The sequence below is a fragment of the Nicotiana tabacum genome, chromosome 10, assembly GCF_000715075.1.
Source record: "Nicotiana tabacum cultivar K326 chromosome 10, ASM71507v2, whole genome shotgun sequence".
NCBI lineage: Eukaryota > Viridiplantae > Streptophyta > Magnoliopsida > Solanales > Solanaceae > Nicotiana > Nicotiana tabacum.
The window spans coordinates 120790172-120808758 of NC_134089.1; the positions used below are offsets into that span (position 1 = coordinate 120790172).

Sequence of the window (18587 nt, forward strand, 5' to 3'; positions counted from 1 at the left end):
AATTATAGAAAGCAGGGTATAAATTATTTTCTCGCTGCTCATTCGCCGGCGGTGATAAGTTTAAATCAAGGAAAACTCTTTCATCCGGAACCTGTCCAGCAAAAACTGCTCCAGAATAACCACCCGATGACTGGGGGTTATCTCTACTATGCACAACCTCGTTTTTTGGAACGTCTTCGACCTTCACGTACATCTCCAACATTGTGATTACAAGAAATTCCCGGCATTCATCCGGAGTCCTCAGAAAATCACTCAAAGTTTCATAATCGTCGATGTTAAACTCCGAGTAAAGAGCAACCCTTTGCGGAGTGACGGAATACGAATATCTTTCGGTTACTTTAAGTATCACTGAACGTTTCCTCACACTCATTTTTTTGCATAACAACGATATCAATTTATCGTCCTCCATTGTAAGTGGCAATTTAACATGACACTGAGCAGGTAAACTGTAGCCCACACAGTTATTTTCCATCACAACCTCACCTCCCAATATAATAAAACTCTTATTCTACGCTCTTCAGACATAATGAAAAAATGCTGGAGAATTTAACAACAATAAACGTTTCAACAAGAGTATGGAAATGGCTAGCCGAGAAATTTCTACGTTGTACACCTTTTGAATGAATTTCTATACAATCCTAACCTCTTTATATAGGAAATGGCTAGCCGGGGATTATTTTTTATATATAGCGCCCAAAAAGTGGTTACTATACGCTTTTGAATTATTGAAGTCAGGAATTATTGGTGGGGCCAGGAAAAAGGTGTATAACCCCTGAATACTGGACGCTATACATAAAGTTCTATGTATAAAGTTTTATGTATAGCGTCCAGTATTTGGGCGCTATACCTGTTAGTGTCAGCTTTCTATGTATAACGCCCAAATACTGGGCTCTATACATTAACGACACAGTTAGTGTTAATGTATAGCGCCCAGTATTTGGGCGCTATATATAAAAATATCATTTTTTTTACACCTATTAAGGTGCTAGTTGTCCAAAAGAACCACATTTTGGTTCCGAACTCTTGCAATAGAAATGTTATATGAGGGGGAAGTTGTCTGTTTTCACAGTCTCCTCGTCTTCTCTTTCTCTATATAACAACACAATACAAAACATACTAACGCCACACTATTATTTACCCACCCCGAAAAACAAATTGTATTGTATATATAGAGAATTATATAACCACTCACTGCCAATTTGAAACCACAATTAAACCTCTCATTGTTCTGGAAATCTCCCTCCCTCAACCAAAAATTGGAAAAAACCTAACAGGAGAAAAAGAAAAGCCAAACGTAGAAAGAGAGAGAGAGAGAGAGAGGAATTCGAGGCGATGCGATCGTGGTGGCTGCGGCTTTGGGGCAGCCCATACGCGGCGGTGCTGGCGGTAGAGGAAGAAGAATTAGGTCGTTAATGGCCTATTTGCTGCAAATGAATTGGCAGCCGAATCTGCTCAGCCAGAGACGCAAAACTGGTCCTCCGTTAGGGCTCAAAAACCTTGGCAATACCTGTTATCTCAACTCGGTTCTTCAGTGCCTCACTTACACCCCTCCCCTTGCCTTTTTCTGCCTCCAATCTCAACATTCCTCTTCTTGTAATTCCTCCATTATTTATTTATTATACTCATCTTTATTGTGTGTGCGCCTCTGTGCGTGTTGTGTGTGTGTGTGTGTATTTACTTCGTACATGGGCTAAGCCCCTTTGTTTGAGCATTCAATCATTACATGCCCAATTTGAGCAGGACTATTATTGGAATTCATATTGCCAACTCCAATTAGCTAGGTATTGAGGCGTGGTAGTTATTATGGTTATTGAGGATTCCTGTAGTCGACCCTGATAGTTTGAGATTGAGCTGTTAGTTTTTAAGTTTATTGAGGATTCACATAATATAGGTCTGATTACTTTGGTTTGAGGCTTGGTATTTGTTATGATTATTGAGGATTCATATCACCGACTCAAGTCACTCAACTAGTTTCGAATTGAGGCATGATGTTTCTAGTATATTATAGAGCTGACATCAACTAATCTTTATGATTGATGCATAGTTGGCTGAGCACCTGAATGTTTGATTGATGCCCTAGTTTTTAGCTTGAAATAAAGATGTCCTTCTATTGTGCAGGTGATTCTGGAGCTGCAGCTGCTTCAGAGAAGAAGAGTGAATGTCCTTTCTGCATATTAGAGAAGCGAATAGCTAGGTCTTTGAGTCTTGAATCAGCCCTAGATACTCCGTCTAAGATTAATCATTGCTTAAAGATTTTTGCCCAGCATTTTAGGTATGGGAGACAAGAGGATGCCCATGAATTCTTGCGCTATGTCATTGACGCTTGCCACAACACCTGTTTGCGGTTGAAGAAGTTGCAGCAGCAAAGAAGGAAGGGTGGTGGTGCCGATGGGAATGGAAATACCATTGTTAAGGAAATCTTCGGGGGTGCTTTACAGAGCCAGGTCAAGTGCTTGTCATGTGGTGCTGAGTCAAATAAGGTGGACGAGATCATGGATATAAGTCTTGATGTGTTGCACAGTAGCTCCCTCAAAGATGCTATGCAGAGATTTTTTCGGCCCGAGGTTTTGGATGGCAACAATAAGTACAAGTGTGAGAAGTGAGTATTTTATCCCTCTTTCTTGATACATATTTTATGATAACTGTGCTGTTGGACTGAGGACTTATGCTTGTTTAGCTGTAAGAAATTGGTGACAGCAAGGAAGCAAATGTCGATTCATCAAGCGCCAAATGTTCTTGTCATTCAGCTCAAGGTACAAAATTGTTGGAATGTTTGTCTTTTCTATTTTATATTCAACTGCCAATGCTAACCTAGCTTTGGTTATGGATAGAGGTTTGAAGGAATATATGGTGGGAAGATCGATAAGCCTATTGCTTTTGAGGAGTTTCTAGTGCTTTCAAGCTACATGTGCAAAGCGAGTCAGGTATGTGTGTAAAGATTAAGTTCAACATATATTGTTTTGCTCCCCACCATTGAGTTAATTCTTTCCCAATTAAATTCAAACCATCTTCTGCTGAAGATGTTCTAGCGTGGTGCCAAGTAAAACTTTTATTTTACCATTCTTTTTGAAGAAAAAATTATGGGGTATTGGTATTTTTTCAGTATTAGTGCACTTCACCAGAGCCTACCTTGTCAGCTTGTTTTCAAAATGGGTAACCTTTTATGCCAATGAGTTTTGTGTCTTTGATTTTTCGCCATTTAACTTGACTATGATTTCACATGTAACTGAAATGTCCTTGTTATAGCCGGATAGGCTACACGTAGGCATCAATACATGGCGTTCTCTCGATTTCTAACTCTAGATATAGTTGTTAAGGCAGAGAATTTATCTTCGGCATCTGTGATGTTTTCTCTTCATTTTGGCGATTCGTCTTTTTTTTTAATCCTAGGAGACCTAAAAGTTTTAAATAACACAACAACAACAACAATAACAACAAACACGGTATAATCCCACATAGTGGGGTCCAGGGAGGATAGTGTGTACGCAGCCTTACCCCTACCTTATTGAGATAGAGAAGCTATTTCAAATAGACCCTCGACTCAGCAAAGTATAAGCATCACATAATGAAGAGAAAAACAAGAAGCGCAACAACGAGAAGCCATGTAAAAGCAGCATAAATAACAACCAGATAGTAAGATGACCGAAATGAGAGAAATAACAGGTAGTCATAGAAATCTAATACCAACAAAATACGAAAGTACGTACTAATACTACTGGTATGAACAAGGAGAACACTCAACTAACTAACCTATTACCCTAATCCTCGACCTCCACACCTTCTTATCAAGGGTCATGTCCTCGACCAGCTGAAGCTGCGCCATGTCTTGCCTAATTACCTGTCCCAATTCTTTTTCGGCCTATCTCTGCCTCTCCTTAGGCCTTCCAATGTCAACCTCTCATACCTCCCGACCGAGGCATCTGTGCTCCTCCTCATATGCCCAAACCATCTAAGCCTCGTTTACCACATCTTGTCCTCAATAGGGGTCACACTGACCTTGTCCCGAATAACTTCATTCCTAATCCTATCTAACCCCGCGTGCCCTCACATCCATCTCAACATCCTCATCTCTACTACCTTCATCTTTTGGACATGGGCTCTTAACTGGCTAACATACCCATACAACATAGTCAGCCTGACCACCACTTTGTAGAACTTACCTTTAAGTTTTGTTGTAACCTTCTTTTCACACAGAACACTGGAAGCAAGTCTCCATTGCATCCATCCCGCCCTAATATGGTGTGTAACATCTTCATCGATCTCCCCATTCCTCTGTATAATAGACCCAAGATATTTGAAACTTTCTCTCTTGGGATGACTTGTGAATCCAACCTCACCTCTCATTCCACTCCCTGAGTCGCCCTATTGAACTTACACTCTAAGTATTCTGTATTAGTCCTACCCAACTTGAAACCTTTAGACTCCAGGGTGTGCCTCCACAGCTCTAACCTCACGTTAACATCGTCTGGCGTCTCGTCAATCAATATAATGTCATCTTCAAATAACATGCACCACGACATCTCCCCTTCGGTACCTCCCCTTGGATATGGCGCATCAGTACGTCCATTGCCAAGGCAAACAAAAAAGGGCCGAGTGCCGACCCTTGGTGCAACCCCATCATGATCGGGAAGTGATCTGAGTCCCCTCCTACTGTCCTCACCCAGGTCTTAGTTCCATCATACATGTCTTTAATCACCCTAATGTATGCCACAGGTACACCTCTAGCCTCCAAAACATCTCCATAGGACCTCGAACTTTATTGTAGGCCTTTTCTAAGTCGATGAACACCATATGCAAGTCCCTCTTCCTCTCTCTATACTACTCCATCAATCTCCTGACAGGATGAATGACTTCCGTAGTCGAATGCTCCGACATAAACCCGAAATGGTTCTCGGAAATAGACACACTCCTTCTCACCCTCAGCTCCACCGCCCTCTCCCAGACTTTCATAGTATGACTAAGTAGCTTGATACCTCGATAGTTGTTGCAGTTTTAGATATCACCTTTGTTCTTGTACAAAGGAACCATCGTACTCCATCTCCATTCTTTCGGGCATCTTGTTCGTCCTAAAAATAACATTAAATAACCTAGTGAGCCACTCCAAGACCGCCTTGCATGCACTCTTCCAATACTCCACCGGAATTTCATTTGACACAGTCGTTTTTCCGCTGCTTACGCATAGCCCCCTTGACCTTATCAACTCTAATACGTCTATAATACCCAAAGTCGCAACGACTCTCGGAGGATTCCAAATCACCCAACACAATGTTCCTGTCCCCCTCCTCGTTCAAGAGACCATTGAAGTAAGTTTGCCACCTCTGCCGGATATGCCCCTCATCCAACAAACTCTACCTTCTTTGTCCTTGATGCACTTTACTTGGTCAGTGAGGAGCCTTGACTAAGGGAAAGGCTCAGGAGTTGGGGGAGAAGCTGTTGGCTATGGGGGCCTGGGGGAGCAGTGGGGACGCGAGTAGTATGTGGACCATGACAACAAACTGCATTAGGGAAGCTGCTAGGGAGGTGTTAAGGGTTTCGAAGGGTTACTCGGGTGGCCACAAAGGGGACTGGTGGTGGAATGAGGAGGTCCAATGAAAAGTGGAAGCTAAGAAAGCGGCATATCTGAAGCTAGTGGGGAGCACTGACGAGGAAGAGCGAAGGTCGTATAGGGAGGGATATAAGAAGGCAATAAGAGAGGCGAAGCTCGCGGTTATGGCAGCCAAGACTGCAGCTTTTGAAGGATTGTATGAGGATCTTGGGGGCAAAGGAGGGGATATGAAGCTGTACAAGTTAGCCAAAATTAGGGAGAGGAAGGCTCGGGACCTGGATCGAGTGAGGTGCATCAAAGACGAAGACGATAAGGTATTGGTGGAAGAGGCGTGTATCAGGCGTAGATGGCAGGAGTACTTCCATAAACTCTTGAACGAGGAAGGGGATAGGAACATTGTGCTGGGTGAGTTGGAGAACTTAGAGAGTCGGAGAGATTTTGGGTTTTGTAGGCGTATTAGGTGTGAGGAGGTTGATGTGGCTATACGAAAGATGAGCAGGGGTAAGGCGACTGGGCCGGACGAGATCCTGGTGGAATTTTGGAAAGAAGCGGGTAGGGTAGGCTTGGAGTGACTTACTAGCTTGTTTAACGTCATTTTCAAGACGAAGAAGATGCCCGAAGATTGGAGGTGGAGTTTGATGATTCCGTTGTACAAAAACAAAGGTGATATCCAGAACTGCAACAACCAGTGTTGTAAATAGCGCTCGCCTCAGCGCTAATAGCGTGAGGTGATGCGATGCGAGCCTCCAGCGCTATTTGCCTCTGTTGCGTGGCGATTTCAAAAAGGCGAGCGCCTCTGCCTGTGTAGCGAGGGGCGCTGTGTAGCGAGAGGCGCCCTGTAGCATCGGTTTTTGAAAAAAAAGAAAAGAAAAAGGCAGCAGACCAGCGATTAACAGAAAAAATTTAGGGCTTCAACAATTTCTTCTTCTTTCTCCTTCAAGTCGATCCAAGTCACATCATCTCGACCCAGTCACATCATCGATTCTTCTTTCTTCTTCAAGCTTCTTCATCAGGTATGCTTCTCTTCATCTCTTTTCTTCTTTCTTCTTCTCCTTTCTTCGTTTCTTCTTCTTCTTCGAGTTTCTGCCCTTTTTTTCTTTCTTCTTCTTTCTTCTTTTTTTCTTCTTTTTCTTTTTCGTTTTTGATCTAATGTTTTTTGATCGAGCAACATAGAGCTTTTTCTTTCATTCTTTCTTCCTTCCTTTTTCTTCGTCTTTTTTTTTTTTGCTCTGCTTTTCAATTCCTTCATGGGCAGAGGCGAAGAGCTTCTTCATATCCTGAGTTTTTAATTGATATATTTTTTAATATATTATTGCTATTGAGTTTTTAGTTTATATATATATATATATATTTTATATATATATATATATATGCAAATTTAATAATTTATCTTTTTATATAAATTGTCGCTTAACATAAAAAAGGCGAGCGCTTCGCTTCTCGCCTCTCGCCTCAGTGAAGCGGGCCCTCATCGCTATTTGTTGCCTCATGCTATTCAAAATACTGGCAACAACTATAGGGGTATCAAGCTGCTGAGTCACACTATGAAGGTCTGGGAGAGGGTGGTGGAGAAGAGAGTGAGGACATGCGTATCTATATTTGAGAACCAGTTCGGATTTATGTCGGGACGATCAACCACAAAAGCCATCACCTCGTGAGACGATTGGTGGAGCAGTATAGGGAGAGGAAAAAGGACTTGCACATGGTGTCCACTGACCTTGAGAAGGCTTATGACAAAGTCCCGAGTAAGGTGCTATGCAGGTGTTTGGAGGTCAGCGGAGTCCCGATAGCGTACATTAGGGTGATTAAGGACATGTACAAAGGCGCTAAGAATCGGGCGAGGACTGCGGGAGGAAACTTGAAACATTTCCCAGTGGAGATGGGGTTACATCAGGGATCAACCCTTAGCCCGTTTTTGTTTGCCCTAGCGTTGGATGTCCTGACACGTCACATACAAGGGAGGGTGCCATGGTGCATGTTATTTGATGATGACATTGTACTGATTGACGAGACGCGAGGGGGTGTTAACGCTAGGTTGGAAGTTTGGAGACAAATGCTGGAAACCAAAGGTTTCAAGTTGAGTAGGTCGAAAACTGAATACTTGGAGTGCAAGTTCCGTGAGGAGAGGCATGAAGAAGAAGTAGAAGTAAAGATTGATACTCAAGTCATTCCCACAAGAGATAGTGTCAAGTATCTTGGGTCTATAATCTAAAGCAACGGGGAAATTGACGAGGATGTTACTCACCGCATTGAAGTTGGATGAGATGGAGGCTAGCTTCGGGGGTTTTATGTGATAAGAATGTACCGCCTAGACTTAAGGGCAAATTCTACAGGGTGGTGGTTAGACCAGCTATGTTGTATGGAGCTGAGTGTTGGCCCGTCAAGATGTCCCATGTCCAAAAGATGAGCGTAGCAGAAATGAGCGTAGCAAAAGATGTCTGAAGTTGAGAACAACATCCACATCCTTTCCACCTTTTCTTGAGCCGAGGGTCTATCGGAAACGGCGTCTCTACCTTTCCAGGTAGGGGTAAGGTCTGCGTACTCACTACCCTCCCCAGACCACATCCGTGGGATTATACTGGGTATGTTGTTGTTGTTGTTGCACTTCACTTGGTCCAAGTCACGGGCCTTCCTTTCTCCCACCTTGGCCAGCCTGAGTAGCCTCTTATCCCCGCCTCTGCCCTTAAGTTCTTCGTACAAACGACCAAATGCTGCGGTCTTAGCCACCGTAACTGCAAACTTTGCCCCCTTCTTAGTCATCTTATACCACTCCCTACTCGTCCGCTTCTCCTCCTCGTCTACGCTTCCACTAGCTTCAGACACGCCGCTTTTTTGGTTTCCACTTTTCTTTGGACCTCTCCATTCCACCACCAGTCTCCTTTGTGACCAACAGAGTAACCCTTCGAGACCCCTAATACCTCTCTAGCAGCTTCCCTAATGCAATACGTAGTCATGGTCCACATAATGCTCAAATCCCCGCTACTCCTCCAAGCCTCGTAGTCTTCAGTATTAAAAAATGTTTAAGGCAATCACATGCTTATCTAGGTCAACTTAGGGGTTGTTTGGTGGCCCCGATGGACATTAAGATGGTATTTGTTTGATAAGGTAAAGGTAATCTATTAACAAGATGATACCAAGATGGTACTACCGGGGTTGTAAAAAGCGAGCGCTTCCTCGCTTAAAGCGAGAAGCGAAGCTAGGGGAGGTATCTGGCACTTCTGTTAGCTGTTAGTTGAGGCGTTGCAGATTTACAAAAGTGCTCGCTTCCCCTGAAAAAGCGAGAAGCAATGAAGCGATGCGAAGCATAAGAAGCGAGCGCTTCTCTTTATAACTGGGCTGCCAACGTATTTAATTAAAAAAGCTGTCTTTTTTTAAAACACCATCGAGCAGCAACAAAGAAAGAAAGAGGCGACCTAGGGTTGAAGTTTTCTACACTTTTCAACTTCAAGATCATCAAGTTTGGTCCCAGGTATGTGATTTCTTCTTCTTCCTCCTCCTTCTTTTTCTTTTTCTTTTTCTTTCACTGTTTCAGCATCCAAATAGCATCGAAATGCTAGCGAAATTTTTTCCCCCTTCAGTTCTTCTTTCTCATTCTTCTCCTCTTCTTCTTCTTCATTTTCTTGCTCTGTTTCAGTGATAAAAAGATTGAAATACTGCCCATTTTTCCGTTAAAGTTATACTGCCCTTCTTTTTGAAATGCAATATTTATTTTAATATTTTTCTTTAAAATTCCGCTTCACTTCAAAAAAGCGAGCGCTTCGCTTCTCGCTTTAAGCGAAAAGGGGCTCGTCATTTTTCCTCGCTTTACGCTCTTCACAACACTGGGTACTACAAAAATACAGGAGGATATTAAGATAGTATTACTGCCTTCTCCCCTTGGGTTTGGTAAGTCGAAGTAATACAGGGTATAATCAACAATCTGTCATGTTTGATCCAAAACTCAGATTGCCCTTGAAAAAAATTACTTTCTTGATTGCAAAGGTTAGTGTAGAGTTATAACGCTATTATGACGTAGGGTAGGGGATGGAGAAAAGAGGAAAAGGGGGGGGGGGTTACTCAAGAGGATGGAGCTGCCATCAATGATAATTACATCAAGGTATTGAAAGAGTAAGAGATGGTGATCTTAGGGTATGTGAGGTAGAAGCACTGATGCTAATAGTTTGAATAAGGGAGCTATAAATGTGTCAGTGAAGATGCCAGGATGGGTGAGAGCTACCGGAGGGAGGATGCTAGACTATGATGTTGCTCCATACTGGTGTGACTGGGAGAGAGGAGCTAGAGGGAAGAAGGAGGAAGGGACAAAAATGAGTTGGGTTTGATCTTGTCCCATCTGTAAGAGTTTATCAAAACACCTTTGTTAGACAATTGCTCTGTCTTACTAATTCCTCAATTGTTAATACCACTGCTTGGAAAAATCAATGCGGGGAGGCCCTTTTATGAAATTCTAACTGGGAACGAGGGAATACTGCTGTGATAATTTGTTTGTGGGTTCTCCAATTAATAGCCTATTTGGCCAATCTTATTTTTGGCCAAAAGTGCTTTTTTTGGCCAAAAGCACTTTTGGCCTCAAATTGAGGTGTTTGGCCAAGCTTCTAAAATGAAAAAAAGTGCTTTTGAGGAGAAGCAGAAGCAGTTTTGGAGAAGCAGAAAAAAGTAGCTTCTCTCCAAAAGCACTTTTTTGAGAAGCACTTTTGAGAAAAATACACTTAGAAGCAATTTTTTAAAGCTTGGCCAAACACTAATTGCTACTCAGAAGTGCTTTTCAAGCTAATTAGCCAAACACAAACTGCTTCTCACCAAAAGTACTTTTGAGAAAAACACTTCTCAAAATAAGCTGATTTTTGCAGCTTGGCCAAACGGGCTATAAGACTAGTGCCCTGTCTTACCAATTCTTGAATTGTTAATACCACGTCTTGGACAAATCAAGATAGGGTGGCACTAGTAAAAAATTCCAACTATGTAATAACCAACATTGGGAACAAGGGAATACTGCTGTGATAATTCATTTGGATTTGGAATCTACGCAGGTAGTTTTTGGGGTTTCCAATCAAAATCACAGGTGCAAATTTCATAGCTTGCTTCGTACTTTGTCTACACTGTCTGTAAATCTGCTTAGAAGAAAGGGCTGAACTGCATAGTTTTAATACAGGAGAGTAATTCTACCAATATTTACTTTTAATCCAAAAAAAGATAGTTTTTTCTGCTAATGACTTCCATTCTTCCTTGCTAACATATGCATGTTCTCCATTCTTCGAGTTGGGAAATCTGTGGTCTTATATGTACTCAACTCTGGATTTAGGCAATTTCATGATATTAACAGATGGGATTAGAATCTTAATTGGAGAAGGTAAACTGGATGGGGTTGTGCGTCTCAGGGAGTTGGTTTGTGTATTGTTTTTGGGAGACACTATTTTTTGGCATTCTTTTTTCTTGCTTTTTGTCTTGAAAGACCTACAATCTCTTGGAATATTGTAGACTTAGCGAAAGATAGGGCACATGGGAAGAAATAGATTTATTTTGATGAAGAAAGAAAGGAGATGATTATATAGGCGATACCAGGTAGCTGTGAGTATATTTTAGTCATGTTAATACATTTACTTTTAGCTGTATGCCTTTTAGGAGTCTTTTAGCCCTATTAGAGATTCTTATCCTATTAGGAAATATAGGGAACTTCTAGTACTTTTTCATTGTTATTTTATTTTGTATAATGTTGGCATGATATGAATTTAAATGGAGAACATGGTCATTGAGGATTCATATAGCCGACGCTAACTTATTTAGGACTGAGGCGTAGATGTTGTTGATTCATGGTACAATGGATTTTATATTGGCTTGCATCAATTTAGGTATAATAGTCTATGGTGCATATATGTGTATTTGACCTATCCTCCTTAAGAATTGTACCTGTAACTCCTGCTGACAGAATAGTAGTATGCCTATTCGAAATAAAAAAAGGTGAACGATGGGAGTTGCACATCCTCGCTGATTGAACACTCAACTTCTAGTGAGTAAGTTGATTAATAAGGTACTTCTGTCTCATAGTCAAGTTACTTTATGTTCCTTATTTTGCAGGATCCTCATCCAGAATACAATCTTTTTGGAACTATTGTCCACTCAGGCTTTTCACCGGATTCAGGGCATTATTATGCATATATCAAGGTATGCCAGAATCATAGTTGTGAATTTCTACATGGATGACTTCATTTCCTATTAATTTCCTCTTGTATTTTTTCAAAACAGTAGTCTCAATGTGTCCTGTTGAAGGTAAATTACATTCATAATTTCTCATGCATACGCTGGCATGCCGTGAACTCCATTAGTTGGTGGAAAAATATCTGTCTGGCCAAGCTTACAAGAGTCTCAACGTTTTCTTTGTTCTTCGTTATTCCTTATTCTGTATAGTCAAAGATGATAATAATAAGATGATGGAGCCAATCATAGTTTTGTTTTGCCTGATGTTTGTGTTTTGATTTTGGTTGGCTGTTTGCAGGATGCTGTGGGTCGTTGGTACTGCTGTAATGATTCTTTTGTTTCTCTTTCAACCTTGCAAGAAGTGTTGTCAGAGAAGGTGTACATCCTTTTCTTCTCTCGTACCAAGCAGAGGTCACCACTCACCAAGACATGTTTATCAGTTAATGGGTCAAAGTTCAATCATTCCAATGGCTTGGCTAGATCCAAAATCTCGACCTGTGACTTAGCAAAACCAGAAAATGGCAAACACGTTTTAGGCCACCCCTCTGAGAAAGAAAATGTAATGACTTTTAAGGTCAGTAAAGTGCATTCGAGCCCAGTGAGGGAGTTGAGCATATTTGAAAGATCTTCCATCAAGAAGATACCTTCTTCTGGGAATATCAAAATTGTTGTTCATCAAAGAGAATCTGACAATAGAAATGGTGATGTGAGAGCATCAGTTCTTACAGAGAAAGAGGTTACATCATTGCCAGACAGGAACGGTATTAGGAAAAGTTGTGGTAATGGTCATATGACAAGATCACATGCCTTAACACACGGAAATGGGAAACTTCCGGGTGTAGCAACCAGCTCTGTAGCAGACGGTCCCCATAAAGATTATGGTTTGAGTAATGGAAAGACTGCAGGAAGGGATTCATCTGCCAAAGAGGCAAATGGAAATGGCAAAATCCAGAGTGTCGCAACTAATCCCTTAAGGGGAAATGTGCGTAAAAATAATGGGGAGAATAATGAAAAGGCAGCTGAGGTGACTTCTGTACAAAAGGAGATGTCAAATGGCCGTGTTGAATCCTCTTCTATCTCAGGTTCAAAGAGAAAATTACCAGATGACTGCATCCTGCTTGAGCAAGATGCTCAGTCTCGTGCGAAGGTGGAAGAATTAAAAAAGGAGTATGTTATTCTATCTCTGCATTTCCTGCAGTCCTCGTCCTTAGTATTATTATACTTTAGGGATCGAACTTTAGAACTCATTATAGTTGTACCCACATTTGTTAGAACTTGAGGTTATGTGCTGCTAAAATGAAATCGTTATTGTGTTACATTTGATTGCATAGGTCCATAGGGTGCCAAGCGTTTTGCCTTACATTATTCTCTGTCTCTCTTAATTAGGCGAGATATCCTTTGAATTAATAAACTGGAAGCACTCATCTCTTCCGAATCCGTGCTTGTCACTACTCACCACAGAATGGAAAACCATTTTGTGTTCTGGTCCATCTCTGCTTTCAGTTTTAGTGGGGAAGTGATTACAGTAAAAAGTCTCTTATCACTGGTTTGGAGGAAAAAAAGGAAAAGAAAAAAGAGTGTCTAAGACAAGGTTGTGGAGTGGTGTACGATTTGTGCATTTTCTTGTTCTTCTCAGTTGTTTATGATGTTGGTTACTGATCAGCCATATCTTATCTTGACCTCATTAACAATGTATTGAGAAGAGTTCTGAGGAAGGAAGTTGAGTAGGACATTTTTTTCGATGAAGCCAAGCTGTTTAGTTCTAATTTGTTTTGTTGTCAAGCATAATTAATGGGGAAGCTCCCTTTTGCTGTCATCTTGTTTGGTGGTTAGAGATAATGAAGTACTTTCTGCTTTCATAGTCTTGCCTAATAAACTTTTAACAGTATTATCTTATCTGCTCAAACTGATTTTTAACCCTATCTTTCTAATGAGTTTCAGGCTCCATAAGGAGGCTTCATTAGTTTTAAGAACGTGTGGTTGGTCGGAAGAAGTCTATGCTTTTATGCATTCCAAGAAATCGGGGGCACAAGCAGACAATGAAGCATCAGACTTTAATGTGAAGAAGTACGTTTCTCTAAATTTGCAGTTTGAATTAGTACATTTAAGAAATTAAGAGTACTTGTTTGTCCTTGAGTCCGAAACTGCTCCCCTCTTCTTTGGTTGTTTCAATACTAAATTTGAGAAATTAGATACTATGGGAAACTTGAACACGTGCTGGGTGCTATTACCTAGTTTCTTATTATTCGCTTATTTCAAATTTGTTTGACCTGCTCTCTTTTTTGATCTCTTTTTTCATTAAATAATGTTGTATTTCACAACCTTCAAAAATTTATCTACCGCTTCTGTATATGCGCTTACATGTTAGTTCGGTTGAGGCGTAGTTGCATATATGTTGGAATTTGGTTTGACATCTTTATATGGATTTGCATGTCCAAACTCTTATCTTTGTGTATTCCTGCCAAATTGAAGCGCAATATCTCATTCAAACTTTCTTCTTTCATCTTTGTGTTGGTCAAACTACGTTGGTTAATTTGGGACGTGGAGTATCTTGCGCAGGGTGATAATGGGAGAAAGATTAAAAGGTGACTTTGAAGTGAATTTACGTGTTAAACATGACAGTTAATTTCTGCCAAGGATATAGATGGAACTTCCAAGACCATTGTATTTTTAACTCTTTCCAACAGAAATCCTACTGTGAAACGAACTCCTCTACTGACTGTTCAGAATTAATGCCTTTGGGGCTTCCACAAAAGGGGGATGGGGAGGGGGTTTAAGAAAACATAATTGGTTGGTTTACCAATATAAAAGCTGGTTAAGCTGGGGTTTTAGGTCTTATAAGTTGTATCCATCGGGTTGATTCTATTTGGGTTTAGAAGAGCAGAAGTTTCATTTTTGTTATTTGGTTAAGTTTAATACTCGCTCTTTGGTGGTTGTTCTCCCATTTGGTTTTGGTACAGTTATCAAGGAAAATTAGAACTATTGTTATACTAAAATGTAAATGGTCCAAATGATCATAAAATTGATTGTTGCAAAAACTTTGCCATTGTTTGTATTGGGAAAAATCGTTCTTAACACGTGGTACAACACAGTAGTGACATATGGTAGGAGTGGTTTGACACCTGTGAGCATGGAAGCTATAGCCGAGAGAGCTGAAGAATCATGATGGGGGCCGACCATTCATATACGGGACAAGAGTAACCGAAAGAAATTCACCAAGTATGTATCCGGAACAGACTAAACGTTTCCGATGACTAATTCCGGTACATCCGGGATCCTCCTGAAATCGTGGCCCCCGTCCGTGATGCTATTATGGTTATAGTTATTGGAGATCTCGCCCCCCACTAGCCACATACACAACGTGTAGGCTAGGAACTCGGAACAACTACATCCCACTTAAGTTACAAATACCTTGCTTTATTTACTTGTAACACACGCTGAGGACACACGAAAGTTCACTCTACATATGTTTCTCAAACGTTATCATTTCAGTTATATCCTTGAAAGATTGTAGTTCGCTCTTGTAAAGCCGTATCAGAGGCCGACGTTCAATAAGAATTCATTTCTCTAATTCTGCTTTATTTATCACTGTTATTCTTCATTTTATTAGACACACTTTGGACAAATCTATTTACTAGTGACCTAGAAACATAAATTCAATTGTTTATTTTAAAACCAGTTTTTGGGCTGTAAACATTGTTAGGATTAAAGTTGGTCCCGAAGTATCTCTTTATAATAGAATTATGAGAAAAGCATGGAGAAGTGTGAAGAAGAAGTATCTTGATAAGTGTACAGAAGAAATATCTATATTTAAGAAAGTGGACTAGTTTTGGGACAATCTAAAATAAAAGAAGGAAGGTGAAATTTTCCTGATCTTTTTCCGTGAAACATGCCAAAGACTTTTCTGTTTCTCCTCCTGCATTTTCCTGCTTGAGAATTTTTAAATTAGCCCAACAGTGTTTCACATTCATAAATAGCCCAGTAGTGCTTCATGGTCTACTCGATAGTGCTTCATAATGAAACTGCTGTGTCTAATATTGGTAAATGGACCAAAGAAGGCATTCTGTTTGGTTCTTTTTTCCTTTGGCCTAAAGTTTCTCCAGCCATACTTAATTTAATTTGGGACAAAGAAAGTATTGTTCACTAACAATATGTTGAACCTTTGTGATTGGTAAAGCTTATTTGGTATTGAAACGAAATGGGCTCGAATGGAGTGGATTTACTGCAGAGGATTCTTATAGTGTCAACCCCTATTAATTTTAGGATTAAGGCATACTTAATTGATTTTTACGGACAGCGATTGACTATTTGGGTTTTATGGACAGTGATTGGTAAATTGGGTTCTTTTTGGGATGAGGTAAGTGACCACATTCGCCAGAATGTGCAAGTAGCACACATTGAGGATAAAATAAGAGAATGTCGCTTGAAATAGCAGCCATGTCATGCGCTGACCTCCAAATGCATCATAAGTATGGGACTGGTGAGTGATGAACGTGTCAAAAGGGATAAGGTAGACCTAGACTCACATGGAAGGAAGTTGTCTCCAAAGACCTATAATCTCTTGGAATCAATGCAGATTTAATTCAGACTTCGCAAAAGATAAGGCACACTGGAAGAAAAAGATTTATATGAGTGATACCAATAGTTAGGACTATGTTTTACCGATGTTAATACATTTACATTAGGTTCCTATGCTTTCTAGGAAAAATGGTTAGTGAGGATTCATATAGCTGACTTCAACTTATTTGGAACTGAGGCGTAGTTATTGTATAAGGTAAGTGATCGGCAAGCTCCTTGTTTCTGCTTTTCTTGCTTTAGTGTGTTGCGTGAAGAATGCTCTGTCTTCCCTCTTTGAATCCATGATCTGACTGTTGTAAACTGATAACAAGTAAATATTCCCTGAATCCCCTAGTGGCATCGCGTCTCACATCATGTGCTCTTTGATTTTGCCTCGATCCTTTCCTACATGTCGTCTCCACTGCAAGGGTCAATTTCCAGCTTTTTCCCTTTTTTATTTATCTTTTTTTTTCCAATTTGAAGTGTATGATGTGTGAGAGAAGTGTGTCCCCTAATTTGTTTTGTTGTGCTCCTTGCTTTCGGCTTGCCACTGTATTATTTTCTTATAATCCTTGTAGCAGCAACAACAACAACAACATACCCAGTAAAATCCCACTAGTGGGGTCTGGGGAGGGTAGGATGTACGCAGACCTTACCCCTACCCCGGAAGGGTAGAGAGTTTATAATCCTTGTAGCATGTAATGCAAAATGCTTTTGATTAAGAATGTAAAGGAAAAATACCATCCGAGCACCCCAGAAATCTTTGTTTCTTATTATTGTAATTATCTTCTTCTTCTTCTTGTTGCTGTTAATTTTTGTTGTTTGGAGGTAGCCTGTCGCAGCGAGTAATGCATTATTGATACTTGCAAGACTCTTTCATTTTCATTTACAGGAACTTGGAAAGAAGTTTCTGGAAGCATTAATAAAAATCATGTTTCTTGGTTTAAAAAGATTTATCATTGTAGGAATGAAATGATATGACTTTCAATCCCCTACAGTGTCATCATTGTGGCCGTGATGAACTTGGTTGAGTAAGAATTGCGGACAATCAAATAAAGGAAAAATGTGAATACAATGGTGGGCTAGAGGTTTACTGATCAATGGATATCATTTGGCTATTGGTCATTTCTTGAACTATAGAAAACCTGTTGAATGTATTTATGAACTTGTATTGCATGGGAAATTAGCATGGAGTCCATAACTACTTTTATTCAGATCTGACGTTGAAACTGACAAAGCTTACACATGCCTTAATATTCTCAATTTCTTTTCATCTCACACCAAGAATGTTTTGGTCTTGCAGGAGGTTATTAATTGCAGATGCCAAATCAATGTTTATCTCACGAATTCCTGAATCATTGAAGGGTAGTCTTATCAAACGCCTAACATCAATTAGTCAAGGAAAACCACCCTCCAGTACTTAAGCACTCACACATGGTATGTGCAGAAGCATAGTGGTCTTTTCAGGTTTCGAGGTGCAAAAATTATGAGCCTTGGTGGTCATTCAGTTGCTTTGTTTATGGTCCCATTTTTTTACGTGAATTGTACCTTTGACAATTTTGCAGTCCATCGACGGTGGTGCTGATTTGCTTGGTCTGTATTTTTTGTCACTCGGAGATGTGATGTTAGTTTGTGGTAATGTGGTTGCGAATGGATTGCTAGTGCAGTATATACCATGGCGGAGAAGGTAGCACATGATAAGTTGTCTTTGATTTTGTTCACTTCGCCATTGTGTGTCCGAATGGTGTTCTGTGTTCTATCAGTTAAAAGAGGAAATCATAGCACTAACATCGTATTCTGGTTGCGAATTTCCTTGCGAGACTAGAGTCTGCCGATAGAACACGTAAATTCTATTCGTGCTGTACGACATGCCCTTTTTGGCCTTTGCTGAGCATGTATTCCTCATTTTATGGATGCTTAACAATTTTTCCATAAAATTGTGGTCGGGTTGTATTCTTGTCTAGAGTTGAGGTTTTACTTTTAAACAGACATGATAATACCACTAGATAATTGTTAAGGTAATTCCATATTCATAGTTTTGTAACCCAAATTTCTTGTACGTACTGCTATCATATGTTCCTCGTCTCTGTTGAGTCTATACTAGGAAAAAATAATGGGTGTTCCTTCTAGCAATTTATTTGCAGCTGTTTGTTATTGAATCTAAATCATCTTGATTCTTGAGGAGAACATGAAAGACTGGAATGTGGGGGGATTTATCTCTAAACGCAAGGGAATTTAATTCTTTTCAAGTAAAAAGGTTATTTTATTTGGAGTTGTTTTGCTAAAGAGATAA

At 40.3% G+C, this 18587-nt stretch overlaps 1 protein-coding gene across 2 annotated transcripts; it reads left to right on the plus strand.

The window, feature by feature from the left end:
- The first annotated feature begins 1091 nt into the window (after positions 1-1091).
- On the plus strand, positions 1092-18344 carry LOC107807783 (ubiquitin carboxyl-terminal hydrolase 25-like). Of its 2 annotated transcripts, none has more exons than XM_016632219.2 (9): positions 1092-1593; positions 2119-2599; positions 2678-2753; positions 2832-2924; positions 11618-11704; positions 12036-12904; positions 13679-13804; positions 17598-17731; positions 17860-18344. In XM_016632219.2, the coding sequence occupies exons 1-8, from the start codon at positions 1413-1415 to the stop codon at positions 17716-17718; spliced, it is 2034 nt and encodes a 677-aa protein (XP_016487705.1). In that variant the 5' UTR covers positions 1092-1412; the 3' UTR covers positions 17719-17731; positions 17860-18344. The 2 variants fall into 2 exon arrangements, 1 of the variants encoding a protein (XP_016487705.1); XR_001652990.2 differs by having other exon boundaries at positions 1122-1593; positions 17598-17769.
- The last annotated feature ends 243 nt before the right edge of the window (positions 18345-18587 follow it).

Bases quoted from the DNA above. Each gene is read 5' to 3' on its own strand.
- LOC107807783 (XM_016632219.2), top strand. From the start codon at position 1,413: ATGGCCTATTTGCTGCAAATGAATTGGCAGCCGAATCTGCTCAGCCAG. The intron at 2,754-2,831 runs GTACAAAATTGT...GGTTATGGATAG, and splicing joins TTCTTGTCATTCAGCTCAAG to AGGTTTGAAGGAATATATGG. The intron at 11,705-12,035 runs GTATGCCAGAAT...GGCTGTTTGCAG, and splicing joins ATTATTATGCATATATCAAG to GATGCTGTGGGTCGTTGGTA.